The following is a 23,000-nucleotide window of genomic DNA, read 5'->3' as shown; positions in this document are numbered from 1 at the left end:
TCGAATGTACAATTAGCAATCCCAATCCTTCTAATTTCAATGTCAGCCCTACCATCAGACGTTACCGTGCTCACTAAGTAATTGAACTTCCATGTTTGTTCGACTGTTTTGTTGCCCACGTTCAGTTCGAATTTCTTATTTCTTCTTTGCGATAGCCATACATTTGGTTTCTTGCAGTTGGTGATCAGTCCATTCCTTGGGCTTTCTTCAGCAACTTTATCTAGTATTCTTGGAGATTCTCTTAAAGCTAGCTATCAGGACTGTACCATCTGCTTGTTGGAGGTTGTTCAGATTGTATCCCCCCATTATCGTGCCTGGAATACTGTTAACTTCTCTTAGGATCTTCTCCCTGTAAAGATTGAATAGGTCAGGCGAGAGTCTGTTTCCCCTCTTAATCTGGACAAAATCACTTGTCCCATTTTCAACTCTCTTTCCTGCTCTTAGTTCCCAATACAAAGGGAACAACAGGAAAAACTGGAAGGTTTTCAAAGCTTGCAGAGGGATCTGGATCAGCTGGAAAAATGGGTTGAAAAATGGCAGATGGAGTTTAATACAGACAAGTGTGAGGTATTGCACTTTGGAAGGAAAAACCAAGGTAGAGCATACAAGGTAAATGGTAGGACATTGAGAAGTGCAGTAGAACAGAGGGATCTGGGAATACAGATACAAAATTCCCTAAAAGTGGTGTCACAGTTAGATAGGTTAGTAAAGAGAGCTTTTGTTACATTGGCCTTTATAAATCAAAGTATTGAGTATAAGAGTTGGAATGTTACGATGAGGTTTTATAAGGCATTGGTGAGGCCAAATTTGGAGTATTGTCTGCAGTTTTGGTCACCAAATTACAGGAAGGATATTAATAAGGTTGAAAGAGTGCAGAGAAGGTTTACAAGGATGTTGCCAGGACTTGAGAAACTGAGTTACAGAGAAATGTTGAATAGGTTAGGAGTTAATTCCCTGGAATGTAGGAGAATGGGGGAGACTTGATAGAGGTATATAAAATTATGATGGGTATAGATAGAGTGAATGCAAGCAAGCTTTTTCCACTGAGGCCAGGGGAGAATAAAACCAGAGGATATGGGTTAAGGGTGAAGGGGGAGAAGTTTAAAGGGAACATTAGTGGGGGCTTCTTCACACAGAGAGTGGTGGGAGTGTGGAATGAGCTGCCAGATGAAGTTGTAAATGTGGGCTCACTTTTAACATTTAAGAAAAACTTGGACAGGTACATGGATGAGAGGTGTATGAAGGGATATGAGCCAGGTGCAGGTCAGTGGGACTAGGCAGAAAAATGGTTCGGCACAGCCAAGAAGGGCCAAAAGGCCTGTTTCTGTGCTGTGATGTTCTATGGTTCTGAAAGCTGTCATAAAGTGAAATCGAAACAAACACAAGTTTGCGTGGAAAGAAACTGGCTGAGAGGTATGACAAAGGTGCAGGGGGTTGGGCTTCTGATGTTATCAAACTAGTTCCAGGAATTGTACTGTGGTTAGTTTTGAAAAACGTATCACGATTAAGCAAATGTGTAGTTTGTCAAGTCTACATCGAGCATTGGATGAAGCTGAATTGAGACCAGTAAGAATGGTGCAGAGGATCTGACCATGGGCATGTCGGAGCATATGGCCACACTTGGGGGTTTCCCCTGGCATGTCAAACGGAACATTTACTGTCTGTTTTGAGCTCGGTCCAAATCTGATTCATGAGTTTGGAAGCTCAGGGTTGCACCAGCAGTTTGAACAGAGATGACTATCTTTCATGAGGAAGTGCAGAGGATCATTTCAGACTGAACCCAGTCATGGGTGGTGGGGAGGGAAGCTACCTGATGTTTTAAAGTTTATGTGAAAGGTAAAACAATCTAGAGAAGGGGTTCCCAACCTTTTTTATGCCATGGGCTCCAAGTTGGGAACCCTGGATCTGGGAGAGTTAGGCAGCTCACCAAGAGGAGTCAGGAAGTCATTTGTTCACTGCAAAGTACCTAGCCTCTGACCTGGCATCTCTCCCCAGTCAATGCTTTCCTGGGTTTTGATAACGGAAGACTCAGCGATGCTTTTGTTTGTGACTATAATGGACACTCACCCTCTCCCCGCCTCACCTGATCTCACCTATCACCTGTCAGCTTCTTTTCCTCCCCCATCCCCCCCCACACCACCTTATCCTGGCTTTCACCCCTTCCCTTTCCAGTCCTGATGAATGGTCTCAGCCCGAAACATCGACTGTTTATCCCCTCCAGATATGTTGCCTGACGCACTGAGTTCCTCCAGCCTCTTGAGTGTCACTCTGACTATTGCAGGCGGTTGGTTGGGCACTTGCACATTGGAGACAAACGCAGGCGTGTGACATACCCCGTATCCCGTAGCCTCACTAATGGGGGGTGTCTAGACCTTTTTCCCACAAATTCCTCACTGTTTACAGAAGGGCTGTGCTGCTTTTTTTTGGCTCAACTTTCAATGACTCTTCCATAATTTATCTCATTTTGTTTTGACATCAATCTTCCAGTTATCAAATCCTCCTCGCTGGCTTCCACTTTAGTCTGTTTGTGTCCTGTCCAGTTTCCTTAACTCATGTCATTGTAAACCACAGTTTAAAGTGGAGTCACAGAGCACTGCCGCACAGAAACAGGTCCTTCGGCCCATCTAGTCCAGGCCAACCCATTTTTCTGCTTTGTCCCATCTGCCCATAGCCCTCCATAGTCCTCTCATTGATGAACCTATCCAAAGTTCCTTTAATTGTGTTAATTGAAGCTGCATCCACCACTTCTGTTGGCAGCTTAATCCACACTTGCAGCCCACTCTGAGTGAAGAAGATTCCCCTCCGGTTCCCCTTAAGTTTATGGTGAATGTGAAATACATATGACCTCTAGTTCTACTCTGATTCAACCTCAGAGGAAAACACCTTGTGTTTACTCTATTTATATCTCTCATAATTCTGTATACCTCTATAGTTTTTAATTAATTTCCTGCTATGCTGCTAGCTGGCATTTAGAGCAGCAATGAAGGTGCTCCATCTCGCTCTGTCCTTGGCCACGTAGAATGGATGTTCATTGCTGTTTTCCTAACGAATTTTTGTTTGACCATTCAGGGTTGTTAGCCCTGAGCTGAACCTCCAGACCTGGAGGACAAGTAGACCACTCTTTAGTCTGGCCTCTACCCTTTGACCTGCTTGGGGTGGGTGACCCTACCAAGAGCCAAAGCATAAAGCCCCAGGCTCCTGCCAACATAGCTCTCGGGGTCCTTGAGACACACAAGCCTCCAAACCCTACAATAAGGGTCAGAGGAAGCCTTCAACAGTTTGTACTAAGCTCTAACTTGGTCCGGCTCCAACCTGATCCCAAAGCCACAAAGTAAAATTTTTAATAAACAAAGTTTTAAAAAAAAACAAAGTACTGGAGGAACCCAGCGGGTCAGGCAGCATCTGTAGAGGCAACATCTGGGCAAGACCGTGCTTCGGGGCTTGACTGAACTCCATTATGTCTTCCGGCATCGTCAGTCTCTTGTGTCCACTCTCCTTTCGCTTCTGCAGATCAAAGGTCAAGATAAATTTATTACCAAAGTGGATTCTACCGTGAGATTTGTTTTTCTGGCAGGCAAATATAAAGAAATGCAAGCCAATTTATGAGAAGCTATAAGTTGCAAAGACTGACAAACAACCAGTATGCAACAGAATATAAATCATGCAAATAATTTTAAAAGCAAATAAGTTTGTCCTACTCCCATCGAGGAGGAGGCTATGTAGCTACTTTCCCTAAACAGTAAGACTGATCAGTACTTCCACCCACTAACCCACCCCTCCACATCCCCAAACACCACTACTTTATCATTTCCTGTCAGTTGTCTCATGTACAAACACTCCTGTGCCAGGCCTCATTTTACAGAAGTACAATCAATAAACATGCATAAGCTTTCTTAAGTATCTATATTCATTGTTTTTTTTATATTATCTCTGTGTTCTTTATCTTATTGTGGTTTTTTTTGGTCCTGCGTCAGATCCAGAGTAACGATTATTACGTTCTCCTTTACACTTGTACTGGAAATGACATTAAACAATCTTGAATTACATAACTAATACTGAGTTGTAGAGACCTTGAAAGTGAGTCTATAGGTTGCGGAGTCAGTGTTGAGGGGAATCAGAATCAGGTTTTATATATATATATATAGCCAAATTAAATATGGTGCAAAAATAGTAATCAAAAAGTAGTGAGGTAGTGTTGACTCAGAAACTGGATGGCAGAGGGGGAGAAGCTGTTCCTGATCCACTGAGCGTGCCTTTAGGCTTCTGTACCTCCTGCTTGATGGTAGAAATGCAGACAAGGCATGCCCTAGGTGACTGAGGTGTTTGATGATAGGCGCCACCTTTTTGAGGTGTGGCTCCTTGAAGAGGTCCTGGATAATATGGAGCCTAGTGTTCATGATGGAGCAAGCTGAGTTTACAACTTTCTGCAGCTCACTTCCATCCTGTACAGTAGCCCCCCTCGCCCCATACCAGACGGCGATTCAACCAGTTAGAATCCTCTCCACAATACATCTGTAGAAATTTTCAAGTGTTCTTAGTGGCATACCAAATCTTTTCAAACACCTAATGAAATATAGCCGCTGTCTCGCCTTCTTTGTAGCTGCATCGATATGTTGAGTTCAGGTTAGATCCTCTGAGATATTGACACCAAGGAACTTAAAATTACCCACTCTTTCCACTTCTGATCCCTCTCTGAAGACTGGTGTGTGTTCCTTCGTTTTACCCTTTCTGAAGTCCACAATCAGTTCTTTGGTCTTACTGCCGTTGAGTGCAAGGTTGTTGCTGTGACACCACTCAACTAGCTGATATATCTCACTCCTGTACTCCCTCTCGTCACCAACCGAGATTCTGCCAACAATGATTGTATCATCAGCAAATTTATGAATGGCCTATTCACACAGTCGTGTGTAGAGAGTGTAGAGCAGTGGGCTAAGCACACATCCCTGTGGTGCGCCACTGTTGATTTTCAGTGAAGTGGAGATGTTATTTCCAATCCATAAAGATTAAGGATCAAACTACAGAGGGGGTACAGAGGCACAGTTCAGAATCAGGTTTATTATCACCGGCGTGTGTCGTGAAATATGTTAACTTAGCAGCAGCAGTTCAAACATCTCTTAAATCTCCCAAATGTATTTGCCTCCACCACCATCCCAGACACCGTATTCCTCAGGCACCCACCGATCTCTGTGTAAACAAAAAACTTCCCCTCACATCTCCTTCGAATTTACTCAAATGCATGGCCTCTGGTATTAGGCACTTCAACCCGGGGAAAATGATATTGTCTGCCAACTCTATCTATGCCTTTATAATATTATAAACCTCTATCAGATGTCCCTCAGCCTCTGATGCTCCAGGGAAAGTAACCCAAGTTTGCCCAACCTCTTGTGACACCACACACCCTCTAATCGAGTCATCATCCTGGTAAACCTATTCTGCACCCTCTCTTAAGCCTAAGCATCCATCCTATAGCATACACAGTACTCCAGATGTGGCCTAACTAGAGACTTATAAAGCTGCAACATATCTTTCTGACTTTTGAAATCAGTGCCTACAAAAAATAAAGGCAAGCATGCCGTAGGCCTTGTTAACCACCCCATCGAACTGGGTAGCCACTTTCAGGGAGCTATGAACTTGAGCTTCAACATCCTCATCAATACTGTTAAGGACCTTGTCCTGAACAGTGTACTTTCTCTACATTTGACCAACCAAGGTGCAACAGCTTCAACCATTTGGTCCCTTCTACCACCTCCCCCTGTCTTCTACAGGCAATCCAGTTCCAAATCCAAACAGACAATTCACCATTGATCTCATGCATCTTAATATTTAGTATGAGCCCCCCCCCCATGAGGGACTTTGTCAAACGCCTTCCTAAAATCCATGTAGACAACAACCACAGCTCTACCTACATCAGTCACCTGAGTCTCCTCATCAAAAAAACTCAATCAATCAAGTTCACTTCCATAGAAGCTGCCTGACCTGCTGAGTTCCTCCAGCATTTTGCATGTGTTACTCGAGTTAGACACGAGCCATGCTAGCTCTCCCTAATTAGGCCATGGTGTTCTAAATGCTCATAAATCCTATCCCTGTCAGGGTCCAGTCCGGTCCGGAATCCGCGTTCCGGTTCTCAATCCGGTCCGAGTGTTCCAGACTCCGGTTCTTGCAGCTGTCCCTCCCGCCCCCTTTGAGCCCGTTAAGATCAGCCTGGATCAAGGAGGCACACCTGTGGCCAATTCGGCTGCAGGTGTTTATAAGGGGCCCTGGGATGGAGACCGGGTGGGTGGTTGTTCTGTATATGTTCTATCTGGTTGGTCTTGTTCCCCTGCTTCTCTCCTGTGTGCTGGTCCCGCTGTTCCGCCTTATTCTCCTTGCTTGCGCTGCCACGTTGTTGGTTGCCTTTCCCAATTTACCAATGTACCTGGTGGATCTCTGTAGTTTTGCTGCTTACCCTGGACCCAGCTTCGTACTCGTTGCCTCCGTCGGGTGGATCCGGCTGGACTGCCGCTGCCCGGTGAGGGTTCTGCCCCTTCCTACCTGTTGCCTCTGTTGGGCAGGTCCGGCTGGACTGCTGCTGCCTGGTGGAGGCTCTGCCCCCTCCTACTCATTGCCTCCATCGGGCAGATCTGGCTGGACTGCCGCTGCCCGGTGGGGGTTCTGCCCCTTCCACCTATTGCTCCCATCAGTGGGTGGTGTGGAAGCGATGGACCGGATGGCTCTGCAAGAGGTAGACAAACCTGCCCGAAGCATCACGGGCACCGGCCTGCCCGTCAAAACGGGCATGTATACAGAAAGGTGCCAGCAAAGGGCCGGTAACATCGTGCAGGACCCTACGCACTCTGCTGATGGGCCTTGTGGAAGGGAGAGGAGGGTGGTCAGTGGCAGCAAAAATAATTTTGCAGGGAGGTGTTAGATTAGATGAGCTCAGTGTGTCTTATTTGTTTCGACACATACAGTGAAACGTGTCATTTTGTGTCAAGTCAAATCAGTAAGGATCGTACTTGGCTTCCCCCAAGTGTCACTGTGCTTACGGTGCCAACGTAGCACGCCCACAGCTCACTAACCCTAACTGATACACGTCTTTGGAATGCGGGAGGAAACCAGAGCACCCGGGGAAACCCAAGCACCCACTGGGAGAGCACACAAACTCCCCAAAAGGCAGCGGCAGGAATCGAACGCCGGTCCTACGGCTGTAATGCAACAAGCTTACCACCGCGGTGCCGTGCCGCCTCGCCTCACGATACTCGGTCCAGAAGCAAGAGGAGCTCCCACAGCTCCTTGTGACTAAAGGTGAGCTCGGTGCTGCAAAAGAGCCCTGGAGTCCACATTTTTAAGCAGGGCATTTTCATTTTCATGAGAACAGGTGGGAGAGAGTGGCTCTTTGAGAACGGTTTGTAATCCGTGTACTGGCCAGGAATGAGCCAAGTTGAACCATTCATTTCACATCTGTTGGGAGGAGGGCTGGAGGTGATGTCAACAATGGGAACATGTTCTCTCACATGTAATACTGGATAAAGGCAGCAGTGAGTCCCTCACAGCAGAGGACACAATCTAACCGCTCGTTACATGGTCATGCCAATTAAACTCTGCCAAGTTTGGCTGCTGACAAAGGCTCATTCTGCATTAAATCGTAGCATTTCAATAACGTAGCATGTTAAAGACTTCAATGGGGTGACTGGCAGACTTTCCCGTTAACCCCATCGACTCCACAACACACACTTCTTGCTTCGGATTTACACAGATAATTAGGAACAGCATCTCCAGCACGATAAATCAGCTGCAGGTCTGCTGGATAGGTCATGTCATTTGGATGCCTAGCTCGCGTCTTCCCCCGGCTGATCCCTTACTCCCAGTCGAAGGAAGGTCAGAGAGCCCCTGGTGGGCAAAGGAAACACTTCAAAGATAACAGCAAAGTCAGCCAGGGATTCTGCATTGCATCTCAGATGTTCAAACGTTCATTTTTCATCAAAGCACACGACTTGAAACTCTTCTTCTTATCCAGCTAGCCATTAAATCAAGAAGGAAAAGTCAGGCAGCGCGATCACCAGCCCCCAAATCCTCCTCCCTGCAGAAGAAAATGAACAAAACGGAACAGGTACATCAACCCCCAAATCCCCCTCCCTGGACAGAAAAATGAACAAAACGGAACAGGTACATCGACCCCCAAACCCGACTTGCTGCACAAAAAAATTAACAAAAACAGAATAGACACACCAACCCCTAAATCCCACTCCCTGCACAAAAAAACAAACAAATGGAACAGCTATGAAAGCTCTCCGGGCGTATTGTAACCTTTTGGACTCCTCTGGAATAGGAACTGCGATGGGCCTCACTGTGACAGCACTGGAGCCCAGATGCTGATAGGTCAGATGGAGAGTAAAATGACAAATTAAGCTGGCAGGCAATAGAATCAACGTACGGAAAATGCGGGAGGAACTCAGTGGGTCAGACAGCATGTGTAAAGGGAAACAAACAGTCAATATATTGGGCTAAGACCCTGCGTCAGGACTGAAAGGACACGTGGCTGTGAAAGCAGGAACATGAGCACCCAGTTGAAGTGTCAGAGAGCATCAGAGATCACAAAGGGGCAAGCAGTGGGAGAGGGTCTCACAGGACAACCGTCAAGGAGAAGAGGAAATCTTTAGGGTTGCCTCTGCAGAACAGACACAGGTGAGAGTTTCTGCAGATGCTGGAAATCCGATCAACGCCGGAGGAACTCAGCAGATCAGGCAGCATTTATGGAGTCAAATGAACAATTAACGATTCGGGCTGTCATCCTTCACCAGGACACTCGCAGGGGGTTGGGGGTTGTGACAGACCATCACACAGAACTTCCATTGAAGAGAGAAGGAAAACTTCATTCCGGGGGTAACAGGGTTGTGCCTGCAGATTAAATTAAGTGCAGTTGTTCAACAAAGTGTTTCCTATCAGAATTAGTTTCTCAAGTTATAGAGACCACATCAGACGGTTTCTTCCTTGTAGGCAACATACTCAGAAATCAGAGAATGTTTGGACATTCCAATAATATTACAAATCCTTTTTAATCCAGTGCCTTTCTTTGAAACCGCAATGAGCTGCAAACTGATCTTCCTCAACTTGTCATCTCATGATAAATTTGGTTATAATATGAAACTTACGCGTCACCTGAGCAACATATGTTTTTAAAAACAAATGTACAAGGAAGTTTCATAACATGAATATGATCGTACTTGCTGAAAGTTCAGCTCAGAGTATACTGGAAATGAGCAGTTGGAGCAGATTTTCCAGTTCCCCAGGTCAAACTGGAGAAGGAGGCGAATGCAAATTGGTAAATTGGTTTATTGAAGTACAGTGAAAAACTTTGTTTGGCATGCCATATGTACCGAGCATTTCTTCACATCGAGGTAGTACAAGGGAAAGTGATCACAGAGTGCAAAATGAAGTGATACAATAGTGGAGAAAGTGTAGTATAGGCAGACAGAAACTTGCAAGGCCATTACAAGGTGGATTGTGAGGTCAAGAGTCCAACTTATTGTATGGGGATGGGGAGGGGTTGGTCTGTTCAATAGTCTTATAATGGTGGGATAGAGACTGTCCTTGAGCTTGGTGGTACGTGCCTTCAGGCTTTTGTATGCCCTGCCCAGTGGGTGGAGGGAAAAAGAGATGTCCAAGGTGGCTGGAGCGGCTGATGATGTCTCGTTGCTTTAGTTTCCATGGAGAGCAGGATGATTTCTGAGCTGTGTCCACAAACCTCTGCAGTTTGTTGGGGTCTCAGGTAGAGCGGTTGCCATTCTGTAGAACATAGGACAGTACAGCACAGGAACAGGCCCTTCAGCCCGCAATGTAATGCTGAACCAGCTAAAAAATAAATCAACCCCCCCTAAAAAAACTACTTCCTCCTACCTACACAATGCCCATATCCCTCCATCTTCCTTAAACACCTCTTAAAAGCCTCTAATGTATTTGCCTCTATCACCATACCAGGCAGCTCATTCCAGGCATCCACGTATCTCTGAGTAAAAAAGTTACCTCTCACATTGCCTTTGAAGCTACCCCACCTCACCTTCAATGCATTCCCTCCGGTATTAGGCACTCCTACCCTGGGGAAAAGATATTCCCTGTCTACTCTGTCCATCCCTCTCAATCTTCAGATCTCCCTTCAGCATGTGCTGCTCCACAGACAACAACCCAAGTTTGTCCAGCCCTTCAAAATAATACTGATGCACCATCAATAACTCTCGGAGACGGGAGGCGAACGATAGGCTTTTATTAGCAACAGAAGAACCCACGACATTCTGGAGACTGAGGGAGGAGCAGTGCCTCCAATCGCCTTTATACAGGGGTCTGTGGGAGGAGCCACAGGAGCAGTCAGCAGAGGGGCGTGTCCAAACAGATATACATAGTTTACCATATTCACCCCCCCCCCCTTTGTTTTAAAAGAGAGGCCCCACGGGGCGAAGTTTCTCACAAGTATATTTACAGGTTAAGCCTATCAGGCGGTCGAGTCTGTCGCTGCAATTTACGTAGCACCGGTGGTGATTGCACCGGTGACGGTGGTCCGGCCTGACTTGAGGTGCCAGCCCGTTAGGCGGCAGTAATCCCTCATGCGTGTGCAAGGTGCCCGGTATGGGAATGTCGTGAGGAGTCTGTGTAGGGCTTGGTGTGCGCGGTGTCTCGTGGGTATATACATCGGTGGGTACGGGGTTCATAGTCACCGTGGAGTGTTCGGGGTAGTGGTCTGGTGCTCCTGCGGGCGCCAGGTCGCGGATGGAGACCGTGTCCTCCCGCCCATCAGGTAAGACCACTTAGGCATACTGGGGGTTCGCATGAAGTAGGTGAACCCTCTCGACCATCGGGGAGTATTTATTGCTCCTCGCATGTTTCCGGAGCAGCACTGGCCCTGGGGACGTCAGCCAAGCCGGTAGGGTGGTCCCAGCGGCAGACTTCCTGGGAAAAGAAAAGAGTCGCTCATGAGGGGTGGCATTGGTGGACGTGCATAACAGGGAGCGGATGGAGTGGAGTGCCTCGGGGAGGACCTCCTGCCAGCGAGAGACCAGCAATCCCTTTGACCTAAGGGCTAAGAGTGTGGCCTTCCACACTGTGGCATTCTCCCTCTCCGCCTCTCCATTTCCCCTGGGGATTATTGCTCGCGGTCCTACTAGTAGCAATACCCCTAGCCAGCAGGTACTGGCGCAGCTCGTCACTCATAAACGAGGACCCTCTATCACTGTGGATATAGCAGGGATATCTGAACAGAGTGAAGAGCTGGCGCAGGGCTTTTATGACGGACGTAGCAGTGGTATCGGGGCAGGGGATGGCAAAGGGCAACCGCGAGTAGTCGTCGATACATGCCTTCTAAACCAGGAGGCATCATGGTAGCCCTCTCCTGCACCTTCTCCAAAGCCCCAACATCTTTCCTACAGAGGGGTCACCAGAACTGTAAGCAATACTCCAGATGTGGCCTAACCAGAGTTTTATAAAGTTGCAGCATAACCTCCTGACGTTTGAACACAATGCCTCTACTAATAAAAGCAAGTATTCCATTAGAGTTCTTAACAAACTTTTTGACCTAAGTAGCCACTTTCAAGGAGCTATGAACTTCAAGTCCAATCTCTGTCTGCTAAGCAACACCATTTCAGGTCCTTGCCCTTAACGTGTGCAACACCTCAAATTTATCTGGGTTATACTCCATCTGCCATTTCTCTGCCCATATCTGCAACTGATCGCCCCATATTCATTGCCAACCAAGTAATAATACATTACCTAAAAGGTTTTCTATGGTGCATTGATAAAAATTGCTGAGGTGAAGTTCAAGTTCAACTTCAGTTTATTGTTATTCAGCCATAAAAATGTATAGAACCATAGAACATTACAGCACAGAAACAGGCCTTTTGGCCATTCTTGGCTGCGCCGAACCATTTTTCAGCCTAGCCCCACTGACCTGCACCTGGGCCATATCCCTCCAAACCCCTCTCATCCATGTACCTGTCCAAGTTTTTCTTAAATGTTAAAAGTGAGCCCACATTTACCACTTCATCTGGCAGCTCATTCCACACTCCCACCACTCTCTGTGTGAAGAAGCTCCCCCTAATGCTCCTCAGACAGGATGAAGAGATCAATACTCCCCAATGCCATTCAGCTTTACAATTCAACCGCCAGGAGTAAGATATGTTAAAGTGCCGGGGTTAGGACTGAGCTTAAGTTACCATTCAATGTATTTTAGTAAACTATTTAAGAACTTTTTAGAAGCTATTTATTAATGCTTTTTGTGAGGGTGATTTTAGATGCATATCATATTTATACTGAGTTAAGTATTGTATGTAATTAGTTTTGCTACAATAAGTGTATGGGACATTGGAAAAAATGTTGAATTTCCCCATGGGGATGAATAAAGTATCTATCTATCTATCTATCTATCTATCTATCTATCTATCTATCTATCTATCTATTTATCTATCTATCTATCTATCTATCTATCTATCTATCTAATGTTCCCTTTAAACTTTTCCCCCTTCACCCTGAACCCATGTCCTCTGGTTTTTTTCTCCCCTAGCCTCAGTGGAAAAAGCCTGCTTGCATTCACTCTATCTATACCCATCATAATTTTATATACCTATTTTATATCAAATCTCCCCTCATTCTTCTACGCTCCAGGGAATAAAGTCCTAACCTATCCAACCTTTCTCTGTAACTCAGTTTCTCAAGTCCCAGCAACATCCTTGTAAACCTTCTCTGTACTCTTTCAACCTTATTAATATCCTTCCTGTAATTCGGTGACCTAAACTGCACACAATACTCCAAATTCGGCCTCACCAATGCCTTATACAGCCTCACCATAACATTCCAACTCTTATACTCAATACTTTGATTTATAAAGCCCAATGTACCAAAAGCTCTCTTTACGACCCTATATAACTGTGATGCCACTTTTAGGGAATTTTGTATCTGTATTCCCAGATGCCTCTGTTCTACTGCACTCCTCAGTGCCCTATCATTTACCTTGTATGTTCTACCTTGGTTTGTCCTTCCAACCTCTCTGTTTATACCAAGTGACTGAATCTTCCTAACTAATGTCCCATGCGGGACCTTGTCAAAGTCCTTACTGAAGTCCATGTAGACAACATCCACTGCCTTCCCTTCATCCACTTTCCTGGTAACCTCCTCAAAAAACTCTAATAGATTTGTTAAACATGACCTACCACGCACAAAGCCATGTTGACTCTCCCTAATGAGTCCCTGTCTATCCAAATACTTGTAGATCCTATCTCTTAGTACTCCTTCCAATAATTTACCTACTACCGACATCAAACTTACCGGCCTATAACTTCCTGGATTACTTTTAGAGCCTTTTTTAAACAACGGTACAACATGGGCTATCCTCCAATCCTCCGGCACCTCACCCGTAGATACCGACATTTTAAATATATCTGCCAGGGCCCCTGCAATTTCAACACTGTCTCCTTCAAGGTCTGAGGGAATACCCTGTCAGGTCCTGGGGATTTTTCTACTCTGATTTGCCTCAAGATAGCAAGCACCTCCTCCTCTTCTATCTGTGTAGGTTCATGACCTCACTACTTGTTTGCCTTATTTCCATTGACTCCATGCCAGTTTCCTTAGTAAATACAGATGCAAAAATCCCATTTAAGATCTTCCCCATTTCTTTTGGTTCCATACATAGCCGACCATTCTGATCTTCAAGAGGACCAATTTCATCCCTTACTAACAAAACAACGTTCCTCCAAACTGAAGTACAGAACACAGTACGTTTAACTTTCACAGATAACACATAAGTTAATATTACCACAAATAAATTAACAGATAACAAAGTGCATATACAAGTTAAAAAGTAAACAGTATAACCCTACTAGCTCTTTACACGTGACAAGACCATGGTGTGGCTGGGAGTTCCCATCAAAGGGGAATGCCAAATTTCTAAACACGAGATTCTGCAGAACCTTGAGGGGCTCAGCAGGTCAGGCAGCATCTGTGGGGAAGAATAAACAGGTTGACAGACCCTTCATTAGGACTGGAAAGAAAGGGTAATAAATCAGAAAATGAAGGTGGGGGGGGGGGGGAAGGCTGGCAGATGATATTTACTTATTTAAGGATATAGCATGGAATGGACCCTTCTGGTCCAATGAGCTGTGCTGCCCAAGCCCCTGCAGCCTCATCACAGGGCAATATACGATGACCAATTAACCTACTAACCGGTGCATCTTTGGACTGTGGGAGGAAGCCCGTGTGGTCACAGGGAGAAATTACAAACTCCTTACAGATGCACCAGAGTTCAAACACAAACTTGGAAGCCCTGAACCATAGTAGTGTTGTACTGACGGTTACATTGCCGATTCAGCTCGGGCGATGGGTGAAACCAGTTGAGGGGGAAGGTGAGTGGTTGGGGGAGGAAGGATGAAGAGAGAAGCTGGGAGGTGATCAGAGGTAAAGGAATCTGACAGGAGAGGACAGTGGACCATTGGAAAAAGAGCAGCAGAGGGAGATGATATGCAGGTGAGGAAAAGGGAAAGGGGTAAGAGGGGGAGCCAAAATGGGGAATGGAAAAAGAAAGAAGTGGGGTGTAGAGAAATTATCAGATGTTAAAGAAATCCATGTTCATGCCATCATATTGGAGGCAAGCCAGATAATATGAGATGTTGTTCCTCCAACCTGAGAGTGTCCTCATTGTGGCAGTAGAGGAGGCCATGGACTGATACGTTATAAGGTGATTGGAAAATCTGACTGAAGTAAGTGACTACCAGGAAATCTTGCCTTTTGTGATGGATAGAGAGAAGCTGCTCGACAAACTGGTCGCCCAATCTATGTCAGGACTGACCAATGTATAGGAGGCTGCACTGGGAGCTTTGGATTCAGTAGATAACCTCGGCAGACTCACAGTTAAATTGTCACCTCACCTGCAAGGACTGTTTGGAACCCTGAATGTTGCTGAGGGACATGTGGCCATGTGGAATAAAAATATGGAAGGAAATGTCAAACTCAGATGGGTCAAGGACGGTGGAAGCAGACTACCCATTTGTCTTTGTTCTTGCCATGAGGTTGAAGAAATAAAGGTTGCTGTTTTGTTAAACAGCTCTGTGTCCACCATTTTGTGAGATGAAGTTGCCTGGTTTCTTCATATGTCCTGCTGAAGGGTTTCGGTCTGAAATGTTGGCCGTACTCTTTTCCATAGACGGTCCCTGGCCTGCTGAGTTCCTCCAGCATCTTGTGTGTGTCACTTGGCTTGATTAATGCTTTGAAGTAGACACAATGATGCTCCAGATAATCTGATGGACTAGAGATAGTTTCCAAACAGGAGGTTATTTGTCAGGTGTTTTCTGTAGTTAGATACGACATGCAGGTTTGTGACTGTTGAGGTCTGTTTCTGCTCTGAGTGATTCAAACTGGTTACTGGTTTTGTAATTGATTTTAAACAAAGAGCCATAAATTACCAGTTGTCAGTTGTCAGATGTGGAAGAAGGGCAATAAATGGATGCTGGCTTGGATCAGACCAATAAGAATGTGTAAAGGTCAGTCAGATGACCCATAGCCAATAACACTGAGAGGTAACATCTGAACTGGTAAGGATTGAATATAAATGCAGAGGTTTTCAGGTACAAGATAGCGATAACTCTCCCCAGAGACCTACAGTCACAGGGAAGAGCCCCCATTCTGGGGACTGGGAGAAGAAAGGTTTGATAATCTGGCCAACGGAGATCCCCTATTTCACTGTTATAAATTGGAAATGTAGTTTGAGTGAGTATTGGCACAGAGGAAACAGTAGAATTCATGTTTTAAGTTGTTGGCCTGGATTCAATAAAGCGCAAGCTTCCATTAATTACAAGTTGATTACTAAGTTTCCTAACTTAGATCCGTTGAAGAAAGAGTTGCAGGAGTGGGAGTAGCACTCGTCCCGATTGCAGGGAGATCAGTGGAGAGGGACAAGTGGACAAGGAGTGACATAGAGAGCAACTCCTGCGGAAAGTGGAGAGATTAGCTTTAGAGGAAACAGAGGCATTGTTTATCTTTAATGGGCATGGTATCCATGTGGTTCATTTCCAGGAAACCAAGATTCTCAATGCTCAGCATCGTTGATAAGAACAGGAGCATGTACGCCAAGCCAACTCCCTGACCAGCTCCATTTTTTTGGCTAACAAAGAAGTAAAGATTATTGTCTTGGCACCATGCTACAAGGCTGTCTGTCTCCTTCCTGTACTCTGACTTGAACTATGAAATTCTGTGGAATTCTCTGCCCAATGAAGCAGTGGAGGCTGCCTCAGTAAATATACTTAAGACAAGGTTGGATAGATTTTTGCATAGTAGGGGAATTAAGGGTTATGGGGAAATGGCAGGTAGGTGGAGACGAGTTCATGGCCAGATTAGCCATAATCTTATTGAATGGTGGAGCAGGCTGGATGGGCCGGATGGTCTACTGCTGCTCCTATTTCTTATGTTCTTTTGGCCCGTGAAAGTTGTGTCATTTGCAAACATGGATGGAGGTGGAACAGAATCTGGTCAAACAGTGATGAGTGTACAGGGAATAAATTAGAGGGTTGAGGATGCAGCCTTGTGGTGTATCATTGCTGAGGGTAATCATGGTAAAGATGTTGCTTGCTATCCTTACTGATTATAGTCTGTTGGTCAGGAAGTCAAGGATACGGTTGCAAAGGGACATCTTGATTTGCAGGTGAGTTTACTTGGAAATATCAAAGGTTCAATTTATTGTCAAAGTATGTATGTATGAAACAAGTCTGATATTTGTCTACTGCAGATAACAATCAAATACAGAAAGACCCACCGCCAATCGCCCACAGGAAAGAAAACACAAAAAATGAAGGAAAGCAATATAGAGTACAGTCCAATAATCCCATAAACCTCAGAATATGGAAAATGTCTTTTTATCGGTATACCAGGAGTGCAGCCGCACGAATTCAGTCCTGCTGTAAAGAGTGACTGCCTACCCAGGTCTGAACACTGCCAATCCGGGTCGAACGTGCCAAACCAGCTGGTAACCGTCTCTGTTGGGAGACATCTCTGACCACCTCCACGTTCACCTCGTTGCTTCGATCTTCCTCACCGATTCAAGATGTATCATGATCCCTCACCTCACTCTGGTCTTTTCCACAAGTCGGCTTGTGTTCTCGGACCTTTTTGGAACCCTCCCCCCACGCTCCCCCATCTCTGATCTCCGGGAGGCTGCTCTCCGGACAGAGCAACGCGCTGCATCCTTCAGTCGAGTTCCAAACTGTACCTCACATGCACCAACATTTTCTGTAACACTAACAAGACAAAAATAAAAGCAACACGTGTAGAAAAAAGAAAAGTTGGATGGATTTGCTATCTGAAGGGTGTCGCCCGAGGAATCGTTGTTTGCTGGTGTCATCTTGACCGAGAGATAATGTATTGAAGGCTGAGTTGTAGTCAATAAGTAGCTTAACATAATTGTCATTACTGTACAGATGCTCCGGAGATGGATGTAAGACCAAGATGTCATCCACTGTAGACCTGCTCTGATGGTAGACAAATTGCAGTGTGTTGATGGAGTCTGGGAGGCTGGAGTTATTGCACCATCACCAGCCTCTTGAAGCGCTTCATAATGGTGGATATCAGGGCCATAGGGCATTAGTCATTAAAGCATGCAGCCTCTCTTTTAGCACCATAAGATATAGGAGCAGAATTAGCCCATTTGGCCCATTGAGTCTGCTCCTGCATTTCTTCATGTTTTCTCAAGTGGGGGAGTCTAGAACCAGGGGGTACAACCCTATAATAGAAGGGTGTCCCTTTAGTACAGGGATAAAAAAAGACTTTCTTCAGACAGAGGAGAGTGAATCTATGGAATTCATTACCACAGGAGGCTCAGTCATTGGGAAAGTCTAAAGTGAAGGTTGATAGGTTCTTAATTGCTAAGGACCTCAAAGGTTATGGGAAGGCAGAAGAATAGGGTTGAGTAGGACATTATACATCAACCATAATGGAATGACAGAGCAGACTCGAGGGGAAATGACTTATTCTGCTCCTGTGTCTTATGGTGTTACAATCATCAACGTTGGTGTCAATGGGCTGGTCATTAGCTGGTAGTATGCTGGGTCTGCAGTGGTTGGAGGGGGGGAGGTATGCTTGAATCCTTTCTGAACTTTGTGTACCAGAGATCCAAAATAAAATCAGAACATGATGAGGACAGAAAGCATTGATGGGAGAAGAAGCAGAGAGAACATTGCAAACCAATGACTTTCCAGTAGGGGGAACTCTTCTTCTTCAACCCATCAGCCCTGCTGGGGCACAGACCACCAAGAGCAACTCAGTCCTGGGCCAGTCTTTCAAATTGTTCCCAGGTGTAGCCAATCTTCGAAGATACTTTCTCTTCCAGGGATGAGATCTTTGGAGCTTCTATTGGTATTTTTGTAGCACAGGGTTTTTATGGGATGAGGTTGCTTGCCCAATGTCCAACCCTCCCCCTATTGCAACCGGGCTGGGGACCTTCCATGGTGGAGTTGGAGGATACCTGAGGCATCTTCAATTTCAAGTACAAATATTTTCCAATATTGCAATATTCTTGGGGAGTTGGAAATCATAAATTCTGCAGATGCTGGAAATCCAAAACAACACAGACAACACGCTGGAGGAACTCAGCAGTTCAGGCAGCGTCTATTGAAATATTCTTGGGGAGTTGTGTCTTTTTTTCAATTATCTGAATGTATCAGTATGTGAAAAATAACGTTTGGTAAATTTAGGGATTAAAATAACTTGTTATGTGGTCTAATTGACAGATGCAAAAGACAGGAAGCAACAGAAAACTCGGACGTCTCAACAAGAAGAAGTCACGATCAGCCTCACAGGACTGTTAGTACCTGGCAGATGCCAAGTCCATAATCTGTTGAAAGCAGTATCACGTGTAGAAGGGGTCATAAAGAAAGCCTTTGGCACGTTGGCCTTCATAAGTCAACGTATTGAGTACAGAAGATAGGATTTTATGTTGAAGTTGTGTAAGACATTGGTGAGGCCTAATTTGGAGTTTTGCGTGCAGTTTTGGTCACCTACCTACAGGAAAGATTTAAACAAGGTTAAAAGAGTACACAGAAAATTTACAAGGATGCTGCCAGGTCTGGAGAACCTGAGTTATAAGGAAAGATTGATTAGATTAGGACTGTATTCCTTACAATGTAGAAGATTGAGAGGAGATTTTTTTGGAGATATACGAAGTTATGAGGGATATAGATAGGGTAAATGCAAGCAGGCTTTTTCCGCTAAGGTTGTGCGGGATTGCAACCTGAGGTTATGGGTTAAGGGTGAAGGGTGAGAAGTTTAAGAGGAATATGAAGGGAAACTTCTTCACTCAGAGAGTGAGAGTATGATAGGAGCTGTCAGTGCAAGTGGTGCATGCAAGCTCGATTTCAATGTTTAAGAGAAGTTTGGAGAGGTACAAGAATGGTAGGGGTATGGAGTGCGATGGTCAAGGGGAGTAAACGCTCAAATAGTTTTGGCATGGACTAGATGGACTACCGTGTTTCGTTTTTGCTGTGAATGCCCTCAAGAAAATGAATATTAGGATTGTATGTGGTAACATATGTGTACTTAGATAATAGATTTACTTTGAACTTTGAACTTTGAATTTGCCTGCCACCAGAGTTACAATTGGTCAGGCAAACTCTGCAGAATTTACAAGCTTGTTTTAACTTCTTTTTACCTGGCCTTTACTTTCTTTTAACTCTGATGTCTGTTTTCTTTCAATTGCAGTGATTCTGCTAATAGGACAGAGCCATCTTAAACACAGAACCCCAAAGGGATGCAAAATGACACAATCAAGACTCAGTGATCTTTTACCAGCAACAAGCAAAATCACTTACTGCATTATTAATTGCACTAATTAATTAATCATTTTTTTCTGGCAATCAACAACCTGTAACTTCCCTTTGTGAGTCGTGCTTTTTAAAATGGCAGTACACCTTTGCACTTATGCTGTGTTTCGAGGGATTCGATGAACTGGAGTTCCTGGGGTACAATGCTGCAGCGGACTTGGGGATGGATCGAGGCTGCCGGTCCCAGGCCCAAAAGTGTAGACTGAACCAACGTTTGGCCTTTGCTGCAGCAGACTAGGGGCCTGATTGAGGTGGTGGAGCCTGCTCCCGAAAGCAGAATTGGCCATTGCTGCAGCAGACTTGGGCCCTGATTGAGGTGGTGGGGCCTGCTCCCGAAAGCAGAATTGGCCATTGCAGCTGCAGACTTTGGGCCTGATTGAAGCGGCAGAGCCCAGGCCTGGGAGCAATGAATGAGTCGATGCTTAGCCATTGTTGGAAAGGACACGGGGCAGATTGAAGCAGCAGAGCCCAGATCCGAGAGTGAGGACTGAGCTGAGGTTCGGGCAATTTAAAATTCCAGCTAGATTGGAAAGGTCAGGGGTAGGGGGAGGGGTGATGTCCAGCTCAGTGCTCCACGAGGTTTACTCTCATCTGATCTGAACTGATTCTGCTCATCAGGCTCACTGTCTGGCTGCAGTGCTGCGTCTGCTCTCTGGCCGTGGTCTCACTTCCCAATTTCATGGACTCTGCATTTTCTGTTCTTGAGGAAACCATGTTGAAGATGGCCTATTTTATCATGTGCCTCCAAGTACCCCAAAACTACATCCTTAGCTATCAACTCCAACATCTTCCCAATCACTGAGTTTAGACTAACATGTCTATAATTTCCTTTCTTCTGCCTCTTGCTTTCTTAAATAGTGGAGTGACATTTGTTGTACGCATTCAAATATAACACCTTCAGTCCTATATTCACCCTTTTTGATTTTGTCCACCTTTTACATTGCAACTCATCCTGTTGACTGCAATTTTGCCCTTTCATCAGCCTCTCCTTGCAGGCAGTCTCTGTGGTAAACTACATATTGATGGTGCATCAGTCTCAATTCACATTGCCTTTATTTGTAAACCAACTACCTCATCCTTAGCACTAACCCTGTGGTTCCCATCCCCCTGCCAAATTACTTTAAACCCACCCAGACACTGCAGATCAATCACAAAATTACCAAGGCACAATCGCTTTTCATCCACGTTGTGTGTGCATTGTTATTTGCAAAAAGCATTAAAGCTAAACTGTGTCTTTGAAATAAGCTGACTCATTGCCTTGGTGTGTAGCGTCTCCTGGACTTGCAAACTCTACCTCCAAAGATAAAACAGCAGGTGCATGGGAACACCACCGTTTTCAAGCTTTCCTCCGATTATACACTGGTCTTGGAAATACGCTCAGTCGCTGCTTTATTAGGTAAAGCTGCTTGTTATGCAATTATTTAATCTTCCAACCATGTGGCAGCAACTCATTGCATAAAGGCATGCAGACATGGTCAAAAGGTTCAGTTGCTGGTCGGACCAAGCATCAGAATGGGGGGGCAGCACTCTGAGGATCGTGTTTATTTTTATTTCCTAAGTGCCTTCAATACCAAACAGACCTCACTGCTGGGGGGAGAGCTCTGTTCAATGGAGGTTCGCACTTCCATTGTATCCTGGACAACGGACTAGCTGACTGAAGACCGCAGACTCTATGGCTTCAGAGATTTGTGTCAGACATGGCTCTAAGCAGCACTGGGGCCCCGTGGGGGGAATGTATTTGCTCCCTTCCTGTTTACCCTGTATAGCACAGATACAACACTAAGTCATGTCATTTGCAGGCATTCTCTGATGACTCTGCAATAGTTGGGTGTATAAAGGGAGGTCGGGAGAATGAGTTCGGGGCCTTGGGGGAGGACTTTGTTGAATGGTGAAAGCTGAATCATCTGCAGCTCAACATCAGTAAGACAAAGGAGATGGTGATGGAGTTTAGGAAGAGAAAGCCTGCACTGCTCTCTGTTACTATTGATGGTGAGGACGTGGATGTGGTGAGGAACTACAGGTGCACCTAGATGACAGACTTGAGCAGAGCACCAACAGTCACCTTTACTTCCCAAGGAGACTGAGGCCCTTTGAAATATGCAAGCCTCTCCCTCACATGTACTACCAGTCTGTTGTCGCCAATATAGTCTTCCATGCGTGGTGTTCTGGGGCAATGATGTCAACAGGGGTGATGCCAACAGGCTCAATAAGCTGATTAGAAAGACTAGCTCTGTTATAGGAGTTAAACTGGACACACTGGAGGCTGTGGTAGAACAAAGGACCCTACAGAAAATCCTGGCAATTCGGGACAATGTATCTCACCCTCTGCAAGCCACCTTGGCTGAACAGAGGAGCACTTTTAGTACTAGACTAAGACAACTGCACTGTTCCAAAGAGCACCTGAAGAGGTCATTCTTACCCTCAGCCATTAGGCTCTATAATAACTCATCCTATAGCCAGGGAGGTGAGACTGTTTGAGGAAACTTATTTTTTATTCTTTCTTATTTCTCTTCTAATATTTGTATATCTGTGTACTTGTAATTCCACTGTGACACTGTAATTTCCTCTGGAATCAATAAAGTATCTTCTGGCTTGTGGATCCACATTCTCTGGTCCATTTGTTCGATGGCTCACTTGGAGCCTGACCATTCACCATATGTCTTCCCAAAGTCCAACACATCACACTTGCCTGCATTAAATTCCATATTGATTGGCAGGATAACAGCCAAATCAAAGTTCCCTTTCAGTACTAGGCATCATTCATGTGCCCAAGACCAGTCAGTCTCCTGAAATACGCCCTCTATTCCCAACTCTCTACGAGGAAGAAATTACTAAAGCGGAGAAAATGAATGTTTCAGAACTGTTCTCAAAGCCTATTGGAACCAGAATGAGCAACACGCACAAAATGCTGGAGGAACTCAGCAGGCCAGGCAGCTTCTACAGAAAGTAGAGTTGACATTTCGGACTAAGACCCTTTGGCGGGACTAGAGAAAAAAAACTGAGGAGTAGATTTAAAAGATGGAGCAAGGGAGAGAGAAACACATGGTGAGAGGTGAATCGTGAAGGGAGAGGAATGAAGTAAAGAGCTGGGAAGTTGGTAGGTGAAAGAGATACAGGGCTGGAGAAGGGAGGTGTCTGTTAGGAGAGGACAGAAAGCCATGGAAGAGAGAAAAGTGGGGA

General features: G+C 45.3%; 1 protein-coding gene across 2 annotated transcripts in view; it reads left to right on the top strand.

Annotated features, from left to right (window-relative positions):
* The window catches only part of LOC140718851 (uncharacterized), a 79,180-nt gene extending 56,763 nt beyond the window's left edge, over window positions 1–22,417 (top strand). For both annotated transcript variants that reach the window (XM_073033086.1, XM_073033076.1), the window contains 2 exons: window positions 18,732–18,804; window positions 19,699–22,417. In XM_073033086.1, coding sequence (XP_072889187.1) covers window positions 18,732–18,804; window positions 19,699–19,729 — 104 coding nt within the window. In that variant the 3' untranslated portion in view covers window positions 19,730–22,417. The remainder of the gene's footprint in view (window positions 1–18,731; window positions 18,805–19,698) is intronic.
* The last annotated feature ends 583 nt before the right edge of the window (window positions 22,418–23,000 follow it).

This window comes from Hemitrygon akajei, chromosome 2 (assembly GCF_048418815.1).
Source record: "Hemitrygon akajei chromosome 2, sHemAka1.3, whole genome shotgun sequence".
Classification (NCBI taxonomy): Eukaryota; Metazoa; Chordata; class Chondrichthyes; order Myliobatiformes; family Dasyatidae; genus Hemitrygon; species Hemitrygon akajei.
Note: the sequence above shows the minus strand (reverse complement) of the source record. Positions and strands in the feature narration are given on the sequence as shown.